Source organism: Lissotriton vulgaris, chromosome 1_1, assembly GCF_964263255.1.
Source record: "Lissotriton vulgaris chromosome 1_1, aLisVul1.2, whole genome shotgun sequence".
Taxonomy (NCBI): Eukaryota; Metazoa; Chordata; class Amphibia; order Caudata; family Salamandridae; genus Lissotriton; species Lissotriton vulgaris.
Genome location: NC_141685.1, coordinates 835023717 through 835046870, shown reverse-complemented (window position 1 = coordinate 835046870; position 23154 = coordinate 835023717). Strand labels below are relative to the sequence as shown.

The following is a 23154-nucleotide window of genomic DNA, read 5'->3' as shown; positions in this document are numbered from 1 at the left end:
AGTTTTGGAAAGGCATGATTCAGAATGGGTGTGGTGCATGACATCAAACTGAGACACTGATACTGAATAGGCATTGTGGTTTGTGAGCAGTCGCTCACAAGCAAGGGTGTGCCCCTTGGATTGGAACAAGAAATAGGTAAGGGAAAAGGTTGAGGTTGATGTAGATTGGCCTAATCTGATTGTAAGGAGTATCTTTGGGACATTAGCGCTTGCACTTTGTCCCCCAGGGACTTGAACTGGGCAGAGGCCATATTCCAAAATTCCAACATGTAGGATTCCAATTTGGAGAAGAAAGGGTTATACACTTTCAATAGGGCAACTTAGATGTTCAAAACGGTATTGGGTTAAAAGCACAGCATGGGGCTCTCTGATCTTTGTATGCGGCTTCTTAGCACCTATCGAGTCCTTATGGGTGGTGTTGTCACGTCTTTTGGCTTGGGATGGGTTGGAAGCCTGAGAATTAATATCACTGAAAGGCAGGTTTTTTAAAGGGGAATCTAAAGTAATACTGGGCTTTTGAATGACCACAACAGGGTCTAAAGGTGGTCCAATGTCAGGCAAGTCCTCTTGTTTTGACCAGAGTTTCTAGATGAGGTGCATACATCCACCGCTAAGGTGGGACCCCTAGAGTCTTTTAAAACATTAAGCTTTTGTACTGCATCTATGTGACTTTTCACAGTCCCTAGCTTGGAGGAGATGGCACATATCACAGAAGTAATAGAGGTTGTAATTGGGGCAGTATGGGCGAGCCCTTTATCCCCTCGGAGGCTCCTGGCTGTAGTAATCTTTTTCCCCATTTTAGGTTCGAGCAGAAAAAGAGGATGAGAAAAAAACTTGCCTTGTCCTCCGCAATCCCGTAGTATCTGAATTAAAAAGGATTCACCAAACGCTGGAGTCAAGAGACTAGGGCCGGCCCGCCCATCCTCGTCCTGCCGCGGATGAGCGCAGACGGGTCTGTTCTTGGCCTGGGTTTTAAGAACATGCTTTAAGGGAAAGCACTCAGAGCTGCCTCCTGGTGCCTGAGGATGCTGAAACCTGGAATCTCCCACTCCCAGCTCGAGGAACTGTGTGTCCCACGCTGCGGGGTGGAAGAACATCCTTTATAGTGCTAATTGCAGACACATGGGAAAAGCGCTCAGAGCTGCCTCCTGCTGCCTAAGGATGTGGAACCTGGAGTCCCCCACCACCAGCTCGATGTACTGCATGTCCCCACAGAACATTTTTAAATTAAATAACCATAGTCTAACGTAAACCATTTTTACGAAAGTATTGTACACTAAAGGGATGACATTTTCTATTCAACTCCAATCTAAACCAGTTTGGGAAAGGTTTTGGACGCTTAAATGTGACATTTACTATTACCACTCCAATCCATACGAATTTGGTGAAGTTGTTGGATACTAAAGGGGTGATATTTACTCTTCACACTCCAATCTACACCAAGTTGGGCAAGGTGTTGGACACTAAAAGGGTGACATTTACCATTCTCAACCACTCTATACCAATTTGGGAAGGAGGTTGGGCAATAAAAAGGTGACATTTACTATTCCCACTTGAAGTTAAACTAATTTGAGGATTGTGTTGGACACTGCAGAGAACACATTTACTATTCCCACTCCAATCTATACTCAATTGGGGAAGATGGACACTATGATGGTAACATATACTTTCCCCACTCCAATCTCTACCCATTTGGGGAAGGCTTTGGACTCTAAAAGGGTGACATTTACTACCCCCACTCCTATTTAAATCAGTTTGTGAACGATTTTGGGCACTGAACGGATGACATTTACTATTCCCACTCCAACCTATACCAATTTGGGAAAGGTGTTGGATAGAGAAGAATGACATTTTCTGTTACCAATGCAATTTAAATAAATTTGAGGAAGGTGTTGGACACTGAAGAGAATACATTTACATTTTCCAGTCCAATCCATACCTATTTGTTGCAGGTGTTGGACACTAAAGTGATGACATTTATTAGTTCCACTCCAATCTATACCAATTTGGTGAGGATGTTGGACAATACAAAAGGTGACATTTACTATTCCCCTCCAATATGTATCCATGTTCGGAAGGTGTTGGACACTACAAGGGTGACAATTACTATCCCCACTACAATTTAAACCAATTTGGGGAATATGTTGGACAATGAAGGGGTGACATTTACTGTTCCCACTCCAATTTACACCAATTTGGGAAAGGTGCTGGACACTAAAGGGGTAACATTTCTATTACCACTCCAATCGTTACCAATTTTGAGAAGATATAGGACACTCAAAGGGTGACATTTACTATTCCCACTCCAACCTATACCATTTTGGGGGAGTGTGTGCGCCGAGGCACCGAACAGATGCCCATGAAGCACAGTTTGGGAACCACTTTAAGCTTTCTAGTCAGAACCCTCATGTTTGTCACATGTCCTGGAAGGCAAGGGGAAGAAATAGGGCCCAAGAGCGAGGGAATCATAGCAGGGGTGTGTCATCTGGTGGTTAGCCTGAAAATTAAAATGGACAGCAGGCAGTGGTGAATAGATGTACTGACATGACGATGTTAGCAAGTGTCCCTGTGTCCTATATGGCACCATTAGCTGAACTTGTCAGTTTTTGACAACAGGATGTTGCATTCTCGAAATTGTGACATTTTAGTGCAGAGCATGGCTCTATAACCTTAATGCGCAGAGTGGTATTGCCTAAAAAGCCAGATCTGGCTTAAAGTTTTCATGTGTCATGGACCACTTGACAGCTGTCACCTTAGTGTAACATTAGAGGTGACAGCTTCTGAGAGTGCAAGCATTAGCACGCGGGCTGACGCATACTAGAAATGCATATTAGCACTGGGGAAAGGGACACCCTATCCGAGTGTCAATGTTCGCACTGAAAAATATGTCCATGGGGGGGGCATGGGCAGCACTTAAAGTGGCTGAGCTTTAAAGGTGACACTAAGCAAGGGTGAGGGACAAGAATTGGATGGGGCAAAGTTGAAGGGGCGGGTAGCACCTGCAGTGACAAACAGAATGGGATAGTTTGCGTCATAGGTGACTTGAAAGGGGCAGTTTAGTAAGTAGGAATCTCCCATTCCTTTATATATAGGAGAGCATGATGATTAGGCTGCAGTATCAAACCCTAGGACACAAGTGGTGTTTTTTGGTCTCATGATTTGCCGAGGTTCGCGTCCTCCCAGGGTATTTATTAATTACCTACGTCCAGTGCTTTAAATGTAAAAAAATAGGTGCAGGTATTCACCAAAAGGTGCAGTAGACTAGAGATGGAGTATTGGGTGGGTTTAAGGGTGGTGCTAAGGGCAGGGCAAGGGGTAGAGCTAGGGTTTTGACCTTTCCAAGCTTTGTATGTATGTAAGAAGTCTGCATACATAGTAAGAATGCCAGAAGTATCTGTTCAGTAGTTACGATATTAATAATTATAACATAGCCCTTACTAATAAGCCTTAAGATAACAAAAGATTGAGGAAATAAACAGTAAGGTTCCAATTATGTGCCTTGTCGTTTCCATGTAGCTCCTTGATGCATGGTCATAACTCACTAAGAAGAGGCCATTTTTTAAAACAAAAAAGTGTTTAAAAAAATCCATATGTAGACCGCAGTACTGAAGAGTATTGTTTCTGACTTAACCAATTAAAGATTTTTATTACACAACTGTTATATTTTTATTTTGTTACATCTATGAGTATAATACCTTCAATCTCAAATATTCCTGATGCCAGGCCCACATTCTCCCACCCGCCCAAAAAAAGTAACATAATGGGGATCATGGCCAATAGGTAAAGGGAGCCGCGGGTCCAAAAAGTTTGGGAACGACTGTGTTGGGCATTAAAAGGGTGACATTTACTATTCCCACTCCAATTAAAATCAATATGAGGAAGATGCTGAACACTGAAGGGATGACATTTTGCTATTCCCAATCCACCCCAATCTATACCAATTTGGGAAAGGTGTTGGGCACTAAAGGGGTGGAAATTACTTTTTCTACTACAATCTAAAAAAATATATGCAAGGTGCTACAGGCTGAAAGTTTTATGTGCACAAGTACTGCTCCTTACTATAGCTAAAAAAAAGGGGGGATTCCTTTCTGTGGTTTTTAGATGTAGTTGTATATGAATAGAACTAGTAAAGCAAGACACCTGTCTAGAAAACTCAAAAATCCTCAGTAACACATACACCAACAGACCATAGATTATATAAAAATATCACATTTATTAAAAAAGAAGAAAAATAGTTTTTCTTATATCAAATGATTCAAATAATTCGACATAAACATTTTCTTATCATAAAGTTACATACATATTATATTTCTTACAAAAAAGTACAGTGTAAAAACATATGAAGACAATTTAAAAAGCCAGTGTTGTCGACGCGTTTCGGTGCTTAGATGGATAGAACACCTTCCTCAGGACTATGGTTAAAAACTTCATGAATCTAAAAAGGTATATGTGACATATCATTAGTATACAGTACATGAGGATTTTTTTACAGAAAAGAGTTATTTATCTAAAGTCATACAGGGTCATAGCTAATAGTGATCATAAGGTCTTACTATTAGAGCATTTTCAATTTGCAGTGCCAGTCTTGATCCTGGAGTAGAGTAATCTTTATAGTGTTATACACCTCAGCTCGACCATCTAGAGGATCTATATATGGAGTAACAGCAAAATTCAGTTTCACATATAACTCTCACTATAATACATAGTATCTGCATTCTTACTTATCAGGATTAAATGCTTACTTGATGGTGGTGTGCAGATTATATGTAGTGTTAGAGGAGACTCTTCCAAGCGCCTGGTACATACCAAGGTCACTTTTGTATCATCATATTCATTCTTCAGAATTTTTTAGAGCTATTTCCAAATTAGTCACTTCTTTGGTAAAATTGAAGGCGAGCTTCTCACCTGTATAGGCAATTGAGAGGAAAGTTCTATTTTATGCACAATTTGTAATTAGTTTATGAGCATAAAGAGAAATCTCTACAGATCATATTTGAACCCTTTATATCGAAAAATAAGGGGTTTTCGCATTGGACTTAAAAAACCACCGTAGGCACAATTTATTGTTTTTTATCATTGTAGAAAGACTAAAATATTAGGCTTTACTCGATATCACTGATATGTGTGCTTACAACTTTAAGGTTTAAAGCACAAGTGTAGAAAAACTTGTAGGCAGATGTCAAGTAAAGTGCCATAGTTAATTTGTCTATTTAATACAAAGGTCGCCTGAAAGTATGGCCGGTAATTCGTACTAGAAACAGGGGTGAAAACCTCCGCGTATTGTGCTTACAACTTTAATGATTAAAGCACAAGTGTAGAAAAACTTGCAGGCAGATGTCAAGAAAAGTGCCATAGTTAGTTTGTCTATTTAATATAAAGTTCGCCTGAAAATATGGCCGGTAATTCATGCTAGAAACAGGGGTGAAACCCTCCGCGTTTATGGGCATCCTCTTACCTCGATCGGTAGTCGCTCGAGCCGTCCGCCTGGTCTCCCCGGTCTCCAGAGTCGGTATGGAGACCAGGGTGTGATGGTTCTATTTATATGCACAATGTGTGTTTGTTAATTAAATAATGGTCCACACCTGATCATGATACCGGTCGATTTAATCCGGTTCCCGCGCCATTTTGGTAGTTTTTTAGTTACGTTATTTCGAGTGTTGTCCGCAAGTGAAAACGGACTCAATTGGATGGAGCATTAGTCTAAGACGAGCGCCATTTCTGTAGTTTAACCGCATCGCTGCTGCGGTGATTTTTGCGCTGTGCTGCAAATGACCATTTTGCTGTTGTCATGACGAGCTCAGCTCGTCATCAGCACACGACACCCGTGGGTGATGACGAGCTGAGCTCGTCATCAGCATCGAAAGGGTTAAACAGTACATAAAGACGCGACTCATAAGAAACGGACTCGTTTATATTGCGCTATTGGCGAGTTTAATATAGTGTAAAGGACAGCTTCATAGTAGTATTTAGAACGGACTCATTGTGATAAGCTGTTGGCGGCTATATTTATCAAGAAGAGCCGGTTTTTATATATCATTGTGGGCGAAATTGATGGTATCAGGTATAAACGAGGGGCCACAATGCAAGTAATTAAACCTTGCTATTGTAGGAATTAGTGGCTATAAACGTGCTAATACTACATTCAAAGGTGTATATATGTAGGTAACTTAATATAATTCTCAGATTTTTAGATTCCCAGATTTTTAGATTTTTAGACCCTACATCCATCACATTCGTGATTTTGGTAGAAAATATAACTTTACCCATATTAAGTTGATGTTTTTTTAAAAATCCATAATTATATGCACTGGGTTCTCAGATACATAGGTAAATAAGAACGCTCATATTATGTAGCTATAAATCTCAAAGGAACCAGTACCATTATAATAACTGGGCAATTAAAAAAGGGGAACCCAAATGATGCAACGGGGCCTTAATCCATAGCTAGAAGGATATTAAAACATGCGTGTAAACTCCACACATGTAGCTGTTATAACGGAGCGTCCTTTTACATTAATTGAACCTATATCTGGATCCATGTAGATAGTATTACATGAGTAACGCTAAACATATCTTTATCCTTCAAGAGGTGCTGTCATTTTCCCATCACGCACAGCACAGCAGTAGTCTCAATGGATAATTACACAATATAAACATTTGTGCATATATTATACATACATATCTGTTTTAGTTTAAACATTGTAGCAAGTATGTTTATCCGTTGTGTTGAGATGAAACAGTGTACAGACAGTTATTGATACAACAAGAGAAATGTATTTGATTATAAGTGACAGCACATACAGTTACAGTATATTGACTAGATGTCCATTGTGGGATGACATTATCTGACCAATCTTTCCCACTCTTCTCTACTGTTAAGCCCATGATTGTAAGTTCAAAACTTGGACATAAAAAACTGTTCCCTTTGTTTACGTTTTAGGTCTATGTCACCTCCTCTAGCAGTTATCTTGATTTTTTCTACTATGAACCATTTGAATTCATCCTCTTTGTGCTTTTCTGTGATCCAATGATCAACCAGAGGGGCATTCTTCTTATTATTCTTGATAGCTGATCTATGTTCGTTTAGACGCAGTCTCACTTCACGACCTGTTTCGCCTATATAGCCCTTCTGACAAGGGCAAATTAACAGGTATATCACATTGGATGTTCTACAGTTAACGCGATCATTCATCCAATGTGATGTGCCATTCAGTTCTATTTTATCAGATTGGACAATTGATTTACAATGGGAGCATGATCCACAGGGTTGATTGCCTCTAACGGGTCTCCCTTGGTCGATGCTCAATTGCCTGCCCTTTTTTGGTTCTTTATAAGTGTGGACCAGGCAATTACGTATAGTCCTATTCCTCCTGTAGGAGAAAATGGGTTTTGGAAGTGGGGTTTTGCCTTGTTTATTTAGAATAGACCAGTTCTTGTTGATAAGGGTCTTAATTTTGAAGCTTAGACCATTGTAGTTTGAAACCATTACAATGGTATTTTCAGGTTCCTGTTTTTTGTTATTAGGTTCAAAGAGGCATGCTCTATTCTGATATTTGGCTCTTTTGTAGCTATCTCTTATTAGTCTTTTTGGGTATCCTCGCTGGAGCAATTTCATTTTCAGATTTTCTGCATGTTTTTCAAAGGAATCCTTGTCAGTGCAATTTCGTCTTATTCTTATGAATTGGCTGTAGGGGATACCTTCTTTTTGGTTTTTAGGGTGATAGCTGTTGTGGTGGAGCAGAGTGTTTCGGTCAGATGGTTTGACAAAAAGCTCAACACATAACTTCCCTTGTTCTGCTTTAATTTTGATGTCCAGAAAGTCAACTGCCACTTGACTTTTGTTTACTGTAAATTTGAGGTTGCCATCCCCACAGTTAAGCCACTCAATAAAAGTTGTGAGGTCGGTTTCACTGCCTTCCCACACAAAGAAAACATTGTCTATGAATCTAGACCAATGTTTGACATTTTCATAGAATGGACTCAATTCATTATAAATGTGGTGTTTTTCAACATTACCCACATATAAGCAGGCAAGGCTCGGCGCACAGGTAGCACCCATGCTCGTGCCTTTTATTTGGCAAAAGAAATCACTATTAAACAAAAAGATATTATTCAGAAGGACAATTTCTATACAGTCAACAATGAATGTATTTTGAGCAGAGAGATAACCTTCCTCATCACTCAAAATCTCCCTCATAATTTTGATGGTATCGTGTTGAGGTATGTTGGTGTACAAGGACTCAATGTCCAAGCACACCAACCATTGAGTTTTATTATTGAAACTGATACCTTCCACCTTTGAAATCATGTCTTTGGTGTCCTTTATGTAGGACCGTAATGTCTCTACCAAAGGGCGGATAAAACAATCAGCATATTTGTTGAGTGGCTCTGTGATGGAATCTATGCCTGACACTATGGGCCGCATGGGAGGATCCCCAATGTCCTTGTGGACTTTGGGGAGTCCATAGAGAGCTGGTATTTTGGGATGAGTGTTGATTAGATATTTATATTCATCTTCACAGATGATGCAATCCTCTTTTGCTAGGGCCACTACACTTTTCACTTTCCTTTTGAGACTATTCCACTCACCTATGTTGGATTTTCTATAGTGAGATTTATTACTGAGTAGGGCATACATTTTTTGATTGTAATCCTTGGTATTAAGGATCACAATACTTCCACCCTTATCTCCAGGTTTAATTGTAATGTCGTCATATGTTTGGAGGTTTGTCAATGCCACCCTTTCAGCTTTGGATAGATTGTTGGTGGTCCATATCTTTTCATCCAATAGTTTTTCAAGGCCTATAGTGATAACTTTTTCAAACGTATCAACCTCTTGACTAACCATAGAGATCTCAGGAGTCCGGGTTGAAAGAGGTTTCAACCCAGATATATTGTTTTTCGGTCTATTGTCCTTATTTTCAAAGAATCGTTTGATCCTAATTTTACAAAATAAGTCCCTTATGTCCTTCTCTATTGAATATCTACAGATACCTCTACTGGGGGCAAATCCTAAGCCTTGCTCCTTACTATCACACACACCTTTTTATCTATAAGATAAACTAACATTTCATAAAAAGACAGAACAAAACTACAAACCTAAATATTCATATTTAAACATTAACATACACAAGAATATTTTTATCACTATTAATGATTAATATATATTTCTAAATATTTAGTGCAATTCCTAACCTTTGAACATTCATAATCAAAAAATGACCAATTATAAAAAAAAATGCAAATACAATTTTTAAAAATATTTCTACTGACATAATTTCCTACATAAAAATTCTACAAATATGTTTATTGTGATTTGTTTCACAAAAAAGTATGAAATTTATATTTTTTCGTTTAAAAATCTAAAATTATTTACTTCATTAAATGTACCTGTTATATATTTTTACGCTTTTATTTAAATATTTACAATAAAAAATAATTGATTATTATATTTTATTTAATTACTAATTATTTATACGAATTTGACTACATAAATTAAAGATGTACAATTTAAATATATATATTATGAAAATATTAACCATTAGATATAGATTAAAATATTAGCTTTTACAAAATCTACCTACTATTTCCTCCTAAATACGCAATACCCTGCTGCTAAACAAAATTATAAAACCATTATATTTTTACATAAATACAGCTAAAAAGAAAAATTTCAATAATTTCATAACTGATAAATGATCTTATCAAAAACACAAATCAAAAAATTATAACCATATAAATCAAACTGTACAATACATTACATACAAAATAACACAAACTATAATACATGCAACAGTATTTTTTAAACCACATTTTTTTACGTTATTAAACACAACACTTAAAACAAAAATATTATTGACAGGAATGTTGAGGGTAAAAATATTAACATCCCGATAATCTTGACACCATTTTTTAATAACACAATATGTTTTATTCCATATTTTTTCGAAACACCCGCAACATATTTCCCTTTCTCCAATATCACTGTAATGGCCTCCCCAGAATGGTTGTTAATATGCTGCAAAGGCTATAAAGCCAGGCTGCCTAAACATGCCTCGACTGACAAAAAAGAGACCACTTTATGCCTGCTCTGAAAACTCTATTCTACCTACTAGTCAAAGCCATCATTACATTTAAGATTCTCTACACCGTTCCACAAAGTATTCTAAGAAAAAGATCCAAAATAGCTTCAGAAACAGCTCTATTGTATATCCCAGCTGAAAGCTTTATCTTAATGTCATAATGATCTTTCAAGAGGATGAAATATGGAGTAAGATCTCTAGGAGTTTAAGGTTAAAGTATTTAATTGTCATCCCATCTATATGATCTGCACTCACCCACGTGGGTTTTCGGAAAACTCTAAAAACGGAACTATTGAAACTTTTAATTCTATCAGGCCTTCTGCGCAACCAGAAGCTGTAACTGTGCAATAGGTAATATAATTAAAACATGTACAATTGTGTGCCAGCATAAATCATAGGCCTTGATCTTGAGTTTTAGTTGATGTTTACTTTTATACTTACAATTTGGTGCTGGCACACTAAACAACCAAAACAAATTGTGTGAACATGCAGAATATGAAGCATGTAATTAAGGTAATCTCTGCACATCCATTCGGCTCCATCAGACAGCAAAGTTAGACACCAGGGCTCTCAACATATGGGCTAACAAAAGTTACTAGCATAATCAAAATTATGTTTTACTGTAATGTTGCAGCTCTGTCATTTTTCACCCAAGGATTTGACCTGCTGTATGCAGGCGAAGTCGAAGGTGAAACACTGGGGTAAACCTATCCTGTAATTGACAAAGTAAACCCAATGTCTGAATACTATTCTCCAAAAGTGTACTCCTTGTTGTTTACACCCTCTGAATTTACCGGGACACCAGGTAACAGTTATTCCAGGGAGGGACATAACAGGGATTAGTCTTTGTATTGAAGGTTGAGGTCAAATGGCCATATAGGATGGCATACAACATCAAACAGGTATCTGCAATCTGTTGAATGACAGCAAGATATTAACCACATATTAGCTCCGTGAAAAATCCTTTGGGTGCTAGTTACTGTCTGGAAACCTACCTGTTGTTGCTGTGGGCGCTGTCATCTCCTGCCTGCTTCCTGCGCTGCTGCTCCAGATTTAGGGTTGTGTTTGCTGGTTTCTCCCGCCGCCGCATCCTCCATCTGCGCGGCCGCTGAGGGGGGGGGGACCACAGCCCCCAGAACGCACCTCAAAGGCCAGAGGAGGCCGGGCTGGGCCCACCTCTCTTCGACCCTTGGACTAACAGTAGCCGACCCTTCTACAAGTGAGGTGTGAGACATTTCTTGGGCCATTAAGATTGAACAATTTTACTTTAAAGAGATAATCGTTGATAGTAAGATTTAAAACAATGATATGGCTTAAACTAACCTCAAAGCGTGCACCGGGGCAGGGTGTGTGGGGACTCTTGACGCCTTCTTGAAACGAGCAGAATCTGCAGTAGCTAAAGAAATTGAGCTAGTAGAGAGGAGATTGCCTCTGGACCCACTTTGGCAAACAGTCTCTCTGGTAATAAACGCAGAGATATCCGCCCCCATTGTTGCCCTACAAGATTGTATGCACCCCCTTCAAGTTCCCTATGGGTCAGTACTAGCTGATAGTCTATCTATTTCTTCCGCACCTTCACCTGCAACTAGCCTAGTTCCTTCCCCCACGGTTGCATGTACTAGGCAGCTAAGGGCTAGGCCGGATACGACGGCTAACTGCAGTTAAATTATTTCAGGGAAAAGGAAGGCTAAGAACACCCCCAAAGGGAGTTGTCAACAGGCAAAATAGCCGAGGAACATCTGGGTTGGGTCGGAAGGAAACTAATGCCTCCCATCAGGGTGCTGAGGATAGGGGTGCAGGTAGAAATGAATACACCGTCTCGGATGTAGAAGATAACAGGGGGGGAAAGATGTCCGACTTTATGAGACTTATGGAAGAAACGCTCAGGTTATTTACCTCTCCACCAATGAATAAATTAGAGCAAATAGATGGCCGACTTAATGTAATTGAAAAACATCTTAAAGATTACAAAGGCCTGATGTTGGGGTCCAATCCACCTGTAGTTTACTCTCTGAGTGCAGTCACAACCTCTGTAAATAATTTGTTGGATTCCATGATCACTTCACTTCCCCAACCTGTACCACCACCTGTAGCCCTGGTTGTAGTACCAAATATTTCATCTGTAGCCTCAGGAGCAAAGGGAGCCACGCAGGGAGGGAAGCAAGGTCCTCGGAGTCCAGTGGGGAGAATAAACCTTCAGGCATCGCCCCCTAAAAGAGAGCTGCCATTGCATTTACCAGCAGAGGCATGCCCCTATACAATAATTCTGGCCAATGATGGCCATAACGAACATTGGACCACATTAAAAAAGAAAGCCCACCACTATTTGTCCAACAAAACTGTGTTAGGTGACCACCTGCACAACAACTTCAAAATGATGGGAAGGGTCCCTTGGGTGGGCAAGGCTAAAAAAAGTTTGCAAGGCGATTGCGTTGTCATAAGTTTTAGATCCCCCAGATTGGTTGATGACATATTGAGGCAGGCTGGGTCAGTTACAATACAACATGAGTATGTAAACGTACTGCCATTGGGATTTTGTTATCCTCCTCACAATATTGGGGCAGCGCATAGTGACCCATTAAAGGGGAAAGGTCTATATGAATTCTCTGTACCAGTTTTTAATAGATTTGAAACATTATCAAATTTGGGAGAAAACGAGTGACTAGGTATTCCCGAAGTTACCCTCACCTCTGTCACCCCATTTATAGACTTTAGTTCAGATTCACCAGTAAGCAAAATTTGTCTCTTAAACGGGGCGGCTCAACCAGCTATGGGTGCACGTATAAAGCTTGCAAGTTCGAACATCGCTGGCCTTAAAAATAAAGTAGATGACCCGCTCTGGAGAGAATTTTTAGGTATGGCTGATATTATTGGGCTGCAAGAAACATGGGATACAGGGAACATCCTTAGCTTGGATGGTTACTCTACCCACTTTATCCCTGCAGTTGCATCCAATATGGGGAGGGCAAAGGGTGGGCTGGTCACACTAATTTCGGCTACCATCCCTGGTACCCATACACAACTAGACACAGGATCACCACATTGTTTGGCAGTACAAATTGCTTGCAGCGGGGTGGGCAGTATCTTAATTATTAATTTTTATAACTCTTTCGATAGAGTCATCACGACCGTTCATCCCGCCACGTTAGATCTTTTTTTGGCAGATTACAAAGAAGTCAATAAAAACCAATGTTTTATCATAGTTCTGGGCGATTTTAATATTCATGGCTGCTGGATAAATGTCTTGCATTGGACCAATTAGGCCCAATAGAGTCAGGGGATACCCATTTTGAGCACTCTGCTCAAGGAGACCTCCTTGAACATTTTTGGGCAGATAATGGTTTAATGCTTCCAACTATGGTGGATGAGGAGATATCTACTTTCAAAGGGAATGGTAGTCACTCAGGTATTGACTATATCATTATTAGCTCAACGCTGGGGGACAAGATCAATGGTTATTCGGCGGTTTGGTCACATTTTAGTGACCATAACCCAGTGGTACTTAGCATCACGGACCTGATCAAAAAGCCAGAGACAGGCCATAATAGGACGGATAAGTCTGATATCCGCCCGACAGACCAGGCCCGTAGAATTAGATGGAGTAGAGTTGTACCTGGAGACTTTTCTAATAACCTATTAACTAAAGTAGGAACTGAGCTGCACACATGTATGAATGTGCAAGCAGGGAATGAGGAGGTTCTAGAGGCATATTCAAAAATTTGTACCCAGGTCGCAGCCGACCTTAGACGACCAGGTAAAGCAAAGAACCCTGCTGGGATAGGCTGGTTCGACCAAAACTGTTCATCAGCGAATCAAAAGCTGATGGCGGCCCTAAAATGTAAACCAGTGGATAAGGCCATTGTGACCTCACTAAGGAAAGCCTTTAAAAACGCACTGGAAGTCAGAAGACGGGAAATCAGGGAAGCGGCCTGGGAAGAATTAATCTCTATAGATGTGCTTAAGAACAGTTCCAAATTCTGGGCTGTTGTAAATAAACCCTTTTTCCACGATCCTTGGAATGACCAATTGGATTGTGGCATCCGGGAACAGGTGTGGTGCTCTCCTTTTAAGTCAGTTTATGAAGGGGAAAACTTAGGGGAGGTGATTATACCTACCTCTATTGCGGACCCCTACACTTTAGTGGTTACTGAGAGAGAAGTGGCAGACGCCATCAGGAAGTTGACAAGTAACAAGGCTCCGGGCCCTGATGGCGTCCCAGCCGACCTCTTTAAATCAGATGTCAAGACCTGGTCTAGAGTTTTAACTAATGTTTTTAATAGGGTATGTAAATCAGGGATCTCGGGTACCTGGTCTGAATCCGTTATCGTACCCATTTTCAAGAAAGGAAATAGAGGGGAACCTAGTTGTTATCGCCCGATCTCTCTCATTGACTCTGCCGTTAAAGTACTAGGTCGGGTGGTCTTGGGCAAACTCACAGATTGGCTGGCTGAAACAAACACCCTTCCAGGCCTACAATTTAGGTTTAGGAAGAGACGAGGCACTATAAATCAAAGCCTTAACCTTCAACTATGAATTGGGAAATACACAATTGCCAACAGGGGCACGCTATATTTAGCCTTCATGGATCTTTCCTCGGCCTTTGACCGTGTGAATAGGTCCAAACTATGGGAGTTGCTTCTTAAGTTTAGCATTGATAAAAATATTGTGTACTTCCTGGCTGATCTGCATAGGGTCCTCACGGCCACAGTCAGATATGACCGTTTGGGCAATTGTACGGGTAAGATTGGGATCACTAATGGGGTCACGCAGGGCTGTATTTTAGCCCCCCTAATTTTCACCCTCTACACTAACGACTTAGGTACTGTTTTAACTGAGGTGTGTAAGGATATACCGAGGGCAGGCAAGCATTCTATTCCGGCATTACTTTATGTGGATGATGCCGCTCTTATAGCACGCACAGCAGTAGGGCTGCAATGTCTTTTAAATTCATTTGCTGATTTTATGAAAGCGCTGGATCTTAGTGTGAATTTTTCGAAATCGCATGTAATGATTGTGGCCAGTAAACCTAAAAGAATTAAGACTTTGCACTGTGAAGGGAATGTTCTGTCTAGGGTTTTAAGATTCCCATATTTAGGGGTTATTTTTGACGACAAGTCTACATGGTTGCCCCAACTGGTTGCAAAACGTAATGTCTTTGCTAGGTCCATCTTGGCTGTCTTGGGTTTTGCCCGTAAATTGGGGGTGAAGCCGTTGCAAGCAGTGTTGAAGATATACGATGCTAAATGTGTTTCACTAGCTATGTACGGAACTGATTTGTGGGGGCTTAAAAATGTAAAGGCCATACAGATGGCAGAGGATAAGTTTTTGAAATCCATCTTATCCGTCCCCCAGTCAACCTCTGGCTACATCGCTCATCAAGAGTGTGGGGTAGAAAACATAGAAGATCGTATAGCCATAGCCCTGCTATTAAAATGGATCTTAATCTTGCTGAACCCCGAATTAGAGCTGAACCATGAGATTCTCAGGGATTATCTAGCCCTTGAACATGGTAACTCCATCCCCTGGCTGAACTATGTTAAAAAACTAGCAGTTAAACTGGGTCGCCCAGAATTGTTTGATCAGCCGAATAAATTATTGAAGGGGGGTGTGAAATGGGTGAAAGACACATATAAACTAATGACATGTCTGACTAGAGAAGATAAGGAGCTAGGTAAATCAACAGTAAGGGCTCACCAGCTGTTAATAACCTCAAGCGAAATAGAACCCTATTTAAGAATTGTTAGTAACACTAATCATCGATTCTTATTGACAAAGTTCAGATTGAACAAATTCCATCTTCTTCTTACAGAACGTCCAGGTTGGACTAAGGAGATAGATTTGGAGATTTGTTCTTGTGATGGATTTTCCATTATGGACACTGTGCACTTTATCTTCTTTTGTGAACATCTTCGCCCCATTCGCAAAAGGTTCATTATTCCTCTTATTAAAGACAAGGGCTTTAGACAAGTTAAACCTGCCCTTTTGTACCTACAGCTGTTGTCTAACGTCTGGGAGATTTTTAACAGCGAATTTCTTGACAATTGCTATGAGACTAAAGAGGAAAATCAAGTGGACCTAGTGTACATAGCGATGAACTTATGAATTGTGATCGAGCATCTTGTTCTCTTTTTAAAATGTTTTCTTGTGTTTTCATGGTCTTTTTATATGATATCTACAGATATTTTCCCTTACCTATATCGCTACTGTATGTTTTTATATATGATAATGTACTGTATGGATTACTAATTTGCACAATTTTTCTTTAACTGCGGTCTTGACTTTTAATGTTTAGCATACTTTTATGGTTTTTGATATGAACCGAATAAAGTACTTTTGACTGACTGACTGACACATAATAGCTTTCCCCAATAAAATCGAAGGCTGTTATTTACTCTTTAACATCTGATGGATGAAGATGCCCATTTCTGATATATGGTCAAGATTGCCTAACGGTTTGCTTATTTTACACCTCTGGCATGTTTGAATTATTGGAATTACTGATACCCATGTATCACTCTAGATGTCTAACACTTGCCTTTGGATGCATTGCTTGACTTTTGCCAGTAAGAGAGCTGATCACTACTTGGCATGCAATGCTTATGCTGGCAATTGCCTATCAAAGGATAGGACGGCATCTGTATGTTACTTGAGTATCATTGATTATTAGCCAGTATTATTCTCATTTCCCTCTCACAGTTGGTCTCTTGATCTATATTTTGTTTAATTAAGCAAATGCTGATATTCCTAATATTTTTTTTTATTCTGTTACAGGTCTATCTGACTCGAAGCATAGATTTGTGAAAGAGTCCCCTATGCACTATGAAACAAAGAAGAACTTTAATCGAATGTCCACCCTAAACCAAAATATCCAAGTTGATGAGAACCTCACTCTCTTTACTGATTCTATAAATAAATGTAAAGGCAATAGAAATAGTCTGCTGCACCAGAAATCCCAAACAGGGAAGACGACCTTTCCTTGTAGTGACTGTCAGAAGTGCTTTATTCAAAAATCAGATCTTCAGCGTCACCAGAGAATTCACACAGGCGAGAAGCCTTTTCCCTGCACTGAATGCGGAAAGAACTTTAGTGAGCGAAAAGTACTTAAGCGTCATCAGAGAATCCACAAGGGTGAGAAACCTTTTCACTGCAATGAATGTGGAAAGAGCTTTGTATACAAGGCAGACCTGCATCGTCACCTTAGAATCCACACTGGCGAAAAACCCTTTCCCTGTATGGAATGTGGGAAGAGCTTTACTCAAATGTCAATCCTTCACCGCCACCGGAGAATCCACAATGGTGAGAAACCCTTTCACTGCACTGAATGTGGGAAGAGCTTTACTCGAAAGGCAGTCCTTCAGCATCACCAAAAACTCCACAAATGTGAGAAACCCTATTCCTGCAATAAATGTGAGGAAAGTTTTAACCAATACACATCTTTTAAACGTCACCAGATACTCCACAAAGATGAAAAGGGATTTACATGCACTGAATGTAATAGGAGCTTTAGGACTAATACAGATCTTCAGTGTCACTGGAAAATTCACTTTGAGGAGAAGAGATTTTCATGCAGTTAGTGTGATCCTTTCTTTAGCATCATTGGATATTGCACATTGCTGAGAACCCCTTGGCATTAACAACATGTTACAAGAGATTTGCTGAAAAAGAGATATCTTCTATGACACCAGAGTATCTACATCTGGGCAAGACAGTTTAAACAGATTGTCAACTTCAAATGAGGACTCCTGGGATTAAACCCCTATCCCTGCCTTGAGCATGAGCACTAGAGAATACAAAAAAGGGTTGCCACTTTCTTGCTGCTCTTATGTGAAAAGCAATTTTTTTAAAGCAGAAGTGACTCATCACTGGAGCATTTCCTTTATGTGACTTACTTAAAGGACAATCGTGCTGTATGTAACGGAAGAGTCCATTCTGGAGTGACACCATTTCTCTTCACTATTAAAGACTGCCCTGTATTTGTTTTCGAGGATGCTGTGTGTTATGCTTTTTTTCACCATGATTTTATGTTTGACCTTTTTCGTCTAATTGTCATCAGTTTCGAATAATGGTAAATTGCAGATTGTTTTTACCGTGTACTAAAATTGACAGCTGAATAGCATAGTTCCCATCCATTATAAATTGCAGCTGAACCACAGATTGCATCAAGAAATGAAGGATAGGACAACAAAGCAGTTTTAGTATTTAGTTCTTGCATTGTGGGTGAGATGCATTAGACACTGATGAATGTTTACTATTTTATCCATCTTTAGATATTTTTGTGTTTATTTTGTTTTACTTCATATCAGCCTCCCATCTTTCAGCATCTTCGTAGTGCCATGCATACAGTCAAAGAAGGTGGTGGATGAGGAATTTGGCTGGGTAAGCACTAGACAAGAGGCTATGATGGTCTTAAACTGAAGTGGAAAGGCACCAGCTCAGGAATGCTCATAAAAAAAAATAGCCAATCAATCAGGGTTTGTAAAGTTCGGCTACTCACCCGTGAAGGTCTCCGGGGGGAGGTGGCTGCTGGTCTGTGTGCGCTTAGGTGTTCAGTCGAAGAGCCAGGCCTTGAGGTCCTTACTGAATTGGGTCAGCGACAGGGATTGTCTGGGGTTGGTAGGCAGGGAGTTTCTGGTCTTGGCAGTGTGGTAGAATCGCGCTATCCTATAGAGAAATCTGGCTCAATGGAATATCAATCTGACCCTGTTAAGAGTAATACAGTCGTTGTATCAAAAAACGTGGGTCAGAATCAAACTTTCGAGCGACTCCGCATCTGAGAAGATTGACACGGATCGAGGTCTAAAACAAGGGTGTGTTTTAGCACCACTGTTGTTTAATCTATACGCAGCAGACATGGAGATAGCCCTGTCCGGGGCAGCCCTAGCCACTCCCAAGGATCGGTGGGACCAAAATCCAGTTCATGCAATACGCTGACGATCTGGTACTCCTGGATCACACTAAAATAGGCTTGCAAAAGGCGCTGACCGCCCTGGCAATTTATAATGACAAAAACAGGTTGGTAGCTAACCCTTCCAAGTCAAAAATAGTAATCTTTGGGCGCTACCCAAACAAAAAACTAGCCAAATGGAGACTTGGCCACCTGTCCTTGGAAAGCACACAGCAATATACCTATTTGGGTGTTTGCTACCACGAGTCGGGGCTTTCTGGCGCTCATTTAAAGAAAATCCAATGCAAAGGGAAAACCATCACCTATGCCCTCTGCAAATTACAAGCCACCTTATATAGCCCTTCTACAATGGCCATTCAAAGAGTACTTAAGGCAAAACTAATGCCGGCCCTTAATTACGCCCAACAAGCGTTCCCGGGCAAACTTAACAATGAACTGGAAAAAATCAACTGCAGAGCGTACTAGAGATTATTCCTACTACCCAAGTGCACCAGAAACACTCTTGTCGCCTAGAATTTTCACTCAACCTACAAAAGCTGGAAGAGATGGCTGCCTTGAGCACATATTACTATCTCATAATAGCGGCACAAGACAAGACACTGAAGGCAGTTCTGAAATATATTTTCACGGAATCTGGGAACCCTTGGTTAGCCACCCTTACCACGGCGAAAGAACTCCTTAACCTCGCCACCAATCATTGGAACCCTGAGCTAGTCAATTACACGGCAATCAAAAACGCGATTAAAAAACAAGTTTGCATCCGCTCCCGGGAACTGGATTTGGAGTCATTGGCAAAACAAGATTTCCATGAGTCCCTATGCCTGCCGCACACAGTGCATAATCCCAAACACCATCTTACGCAGGCTGTGGGCCGCTCAGCCCTTCACAAATTTTTTGCCTATAGACTACACCCCTTGCCCCTTAAAGAACTATATGCCCTTGAACGGGCAGGACTGGGAGCTCCGCAATGCAGGCTCAACAATTACAAACCTGAGTCGCTGGCTCATCTTTTAATTTTTTCGCCCGGCCCTGCGCGCAGCATGCCGCCTTTATCACAGGCTAATCTTACGACAATCGGGGTCACGTACCGCAAAGGAGGCGGTTTATCAGTTATATACATTGACCACAGCAAAGCAGATGGCCTCATTTGGAAAGTTTATCCAACAGACACGGTCCAAGCTGATGGCCACCTAGGGCACAAACGATTAGAGACTTTGCAGATGCATGCTGGGCCGCCTTATCGTGGACACTATTCCTTTGAGCTTACCAGCGTCCAGGGATCCATTATATAGACTTGCCAGCTGACTTACTTGTTGTTTTAATTTTTGTAATTTTGTACTTCGGTTTTAACGTAATAGTTTTGAGTAACCAAACAATAAAAAGAAATCAATCAATCAAAAAAAACAGTGTGGTAGAATCTTTCTCTGGTTATTGTCTTGTGGATCCGAGGGATGGTGGCCAGAGCCTGCTGGGCGGAGTGGAGTTGTCTGGTGGGGACGAGGAATGGCGGTGGTTCAGGTATGCTGGTCCTGGGTCATGGAGGGCTTTGTTGGCATGAGTGAGGAACTTGAAGGTGATTCTTTTTTTGACTGGGAGCCAGTGGAGTTTATGGCAGTGGTCGGAGATGTGACTGCGGGGAGGTGTGTTGAGGACCATTCTGGCAGCAGCATCTTGAACTTTCCAGAGTCTAACAACATTTCTGCTTTGACTGAGCAGAATAAACTGACTAATTTATAGAACCTAAGGCCCTATTTCATGGTCACAGCTACCACTCCAAGGTATGGTGCTGGAGTTACTTTTTTGTGGAGCCTTTCTATAACAGCGATTTGAAAACCACGTCCATTGTTTAAGATGAGATTCAAGCCTGAATTGTAAGCCTGCGAAGCCTTTTCAGTAGAGGCTTTGGAAGGCAAATTTAGAGTCCACATTAACTAAGCTGCTGCATTTTGATTCACCTGGTGATGTGACAGCTGATTTTTAGGCATGTCAAACTACAAAGGATGCGTGAGCCAATGATCGCTGCAACTGACGCTTGTTTGCCATTTGCAGTCAAATATTGTGTCATTTTTGCATAGCGTTTAAAAAGGTTATTGCGGGTATTGATTGTTGACGTGATTTTAAATGGAAAGTTGACACTCCAATTTGAATTTGAAGCCAATAGTTTTCACTACTCTGGTTGGCTGGTCAGACTTGAGTCCCTTGCTCACTTTGCCACTGGATTCAAGCAAGCCGGGCTGAAGACGGCTGGAATGCCAGAAACCGGTCCTCGGAAAGCTTGTTTCCGGTCCAGGAAAGACATGGCTTTGCAGTTCGGGCTGGACTGTTCCCATGAGGCACAGGGTCAGACTGATTTGCATATAGCCATGTCTGAACTGGGGTGACAGAGTGGGCTAAAGAATGGTGATGGATTGAACCCAGATCTTTTGACTGGGTGTGAGTGTTTGATTGATTCAGATGCTCCGTCCATCACCACCCCCTTTTGTACCGCTTTTGGCCGCCATAAGTGTGGCAGGGTATGCTCAGACGTGAGTCCCTTGCTCACTTTGCCACTGGATTCAAGCAAGCCGGGCTGAAGACGGCTGGAATGCCAGAAACCGGTCCTCGGAAGCTTGTTTCCGGTCCAGGGAAGACATGGCTTTGCAGTTCGGGCTGGACTGTTCCCATGAGGCACAGGGTCAGACTGATTTGCATATAGCCATGTCTGAACTGGGGTGGCAGAGTGGGCTAAAGAACGGTGATGGATTAAACCCAGATCTTTTGACTGGGTGTGAGTGTTTGATTGATTCAGATGCTCCGTCCATCACCACCCCCTTTTGTACCGCTTGAGGTGAGCAGGTGCCTAATTAGACTGGCCCAAGTGTTCCGGTATTATGACGGTTACGTTTAAGGTAATGGGAGTGTAACCACTCCTTGACATCCCTCATGCAGAGTTAAAAGACTTTCAGTATACCATTTCTTTACCTTTTGTTGTTCAATTGTATCCAATAATGCTAAATTAGTTCTTGTCCCCACAGTGAATGAAGAAAATACAGCTGAAATGCATAGTTCCCATCCATTAGAAATTGTGGCTCTACCCTAAACCCCCAAATGTTTTGGCTGTAACACTCACTAGATTTCCAGAGCCCCTTAAGATATCTGTACCCTTTGTAGAGAATATGAAAACTAACCGCCATTTATCACTCATCAAATGACTTATAGTTGTGTAGGTTAGAATTTCACAGCCGTGAGAGAAGTTCTTGTTCTTGCAAGTGATAAGAAAAACCTGCTCTGAACCCTGAGAATCAGTGCACACGCAAATATTGGAATTTGTTAACAGCTGGAATTTATTGTGTTATTCTTCTACAAATCATACGAAAAGGAATCATAATAAGAAATACCTATAAAATTACATTTAAAATGAGAGTGAATACTAGAAATACCCCAAACATTATTCATCCCTCATCCCTAGTTTAAATCCTGCTTACCTAATTGCTATTTGATAATATTTATTTATTGCATTTGCTGAGTCACGTAAAGCCTCCTTCTTTCCTGTAAGCCAGAAGGCCTGCTGTCAGATCCTCGTTTGACAGCATCTTTTCCCAACAAGCAGTCCTTCTTGTACTCCCCCAAATGCTAGAGGTTTGTATACCACCTTTTCCTACTTGAAGAGCCTATGGAGCAAGTGAGGACTCAGTGTGCTGGAATCCTACAAATAGCACTTTTGCTTTCTTCTAATGAAACAGAGAAGCTGGCTGTAATTGAAGCCTAAGATCTAGTCCTAATACACTAATAATATGCAGGCATTATACATGCAAACAACATCAAACATATATAAAAGCATGCTTACTCGTCACACCCGTCTTGTCTGCAATTGTACTAGAAAATGTATTGTCCCCATCTGTTATTCAAGATATGAATTGCAAGTATGTTACTTTTAATTTTCATTAATCTATGTGTATAGTGTAATTGATAAACAAAGTAAATACATTTGATTTCTAGAAAAAAATATTAAAACAGACAGTACAACCCCAAACTGCTCAGTGGTATGGACCAATCAATTGCTCTCAAGGATATTCTTCAGTGATCCATTGGCTGCCAATTTGTGTTTGCTTGCTAGCTTGCACATTTTGTACTTTAAAACATCAACTCTCAGAAGATATGGATATGTTCATTTCGCCACCATTCTAC

At 40.7% G+C, this 23154-nt stretch overlaps 1 protein-coding gene across 2 annotated transcripts in view; it reads left to right on the top strand.

The window, feature by feature from the left end:
- Positions 1-20391, top strand: part of LOC147747976 (uncharacterized) — a 152967-nt gene extending 132576 nt beyond the window's left edge. For both annotated transcript variants that reach the window (XM_086957463.1, XM_086957454.1), the window contains one exon: positions 16854-20391. In XM_086957463.1, the coding sequence (XP_086813589.1) occupies positions 16854-17656 (803 nt within the window). In that variant the 3' untranslated portion in view covers positions 17657-20391. The remainder of the gene's footprint in view (positions 1-16853) is intronic.
- Positions 20392-23154: the final 2763 nt, after the last annotated feature.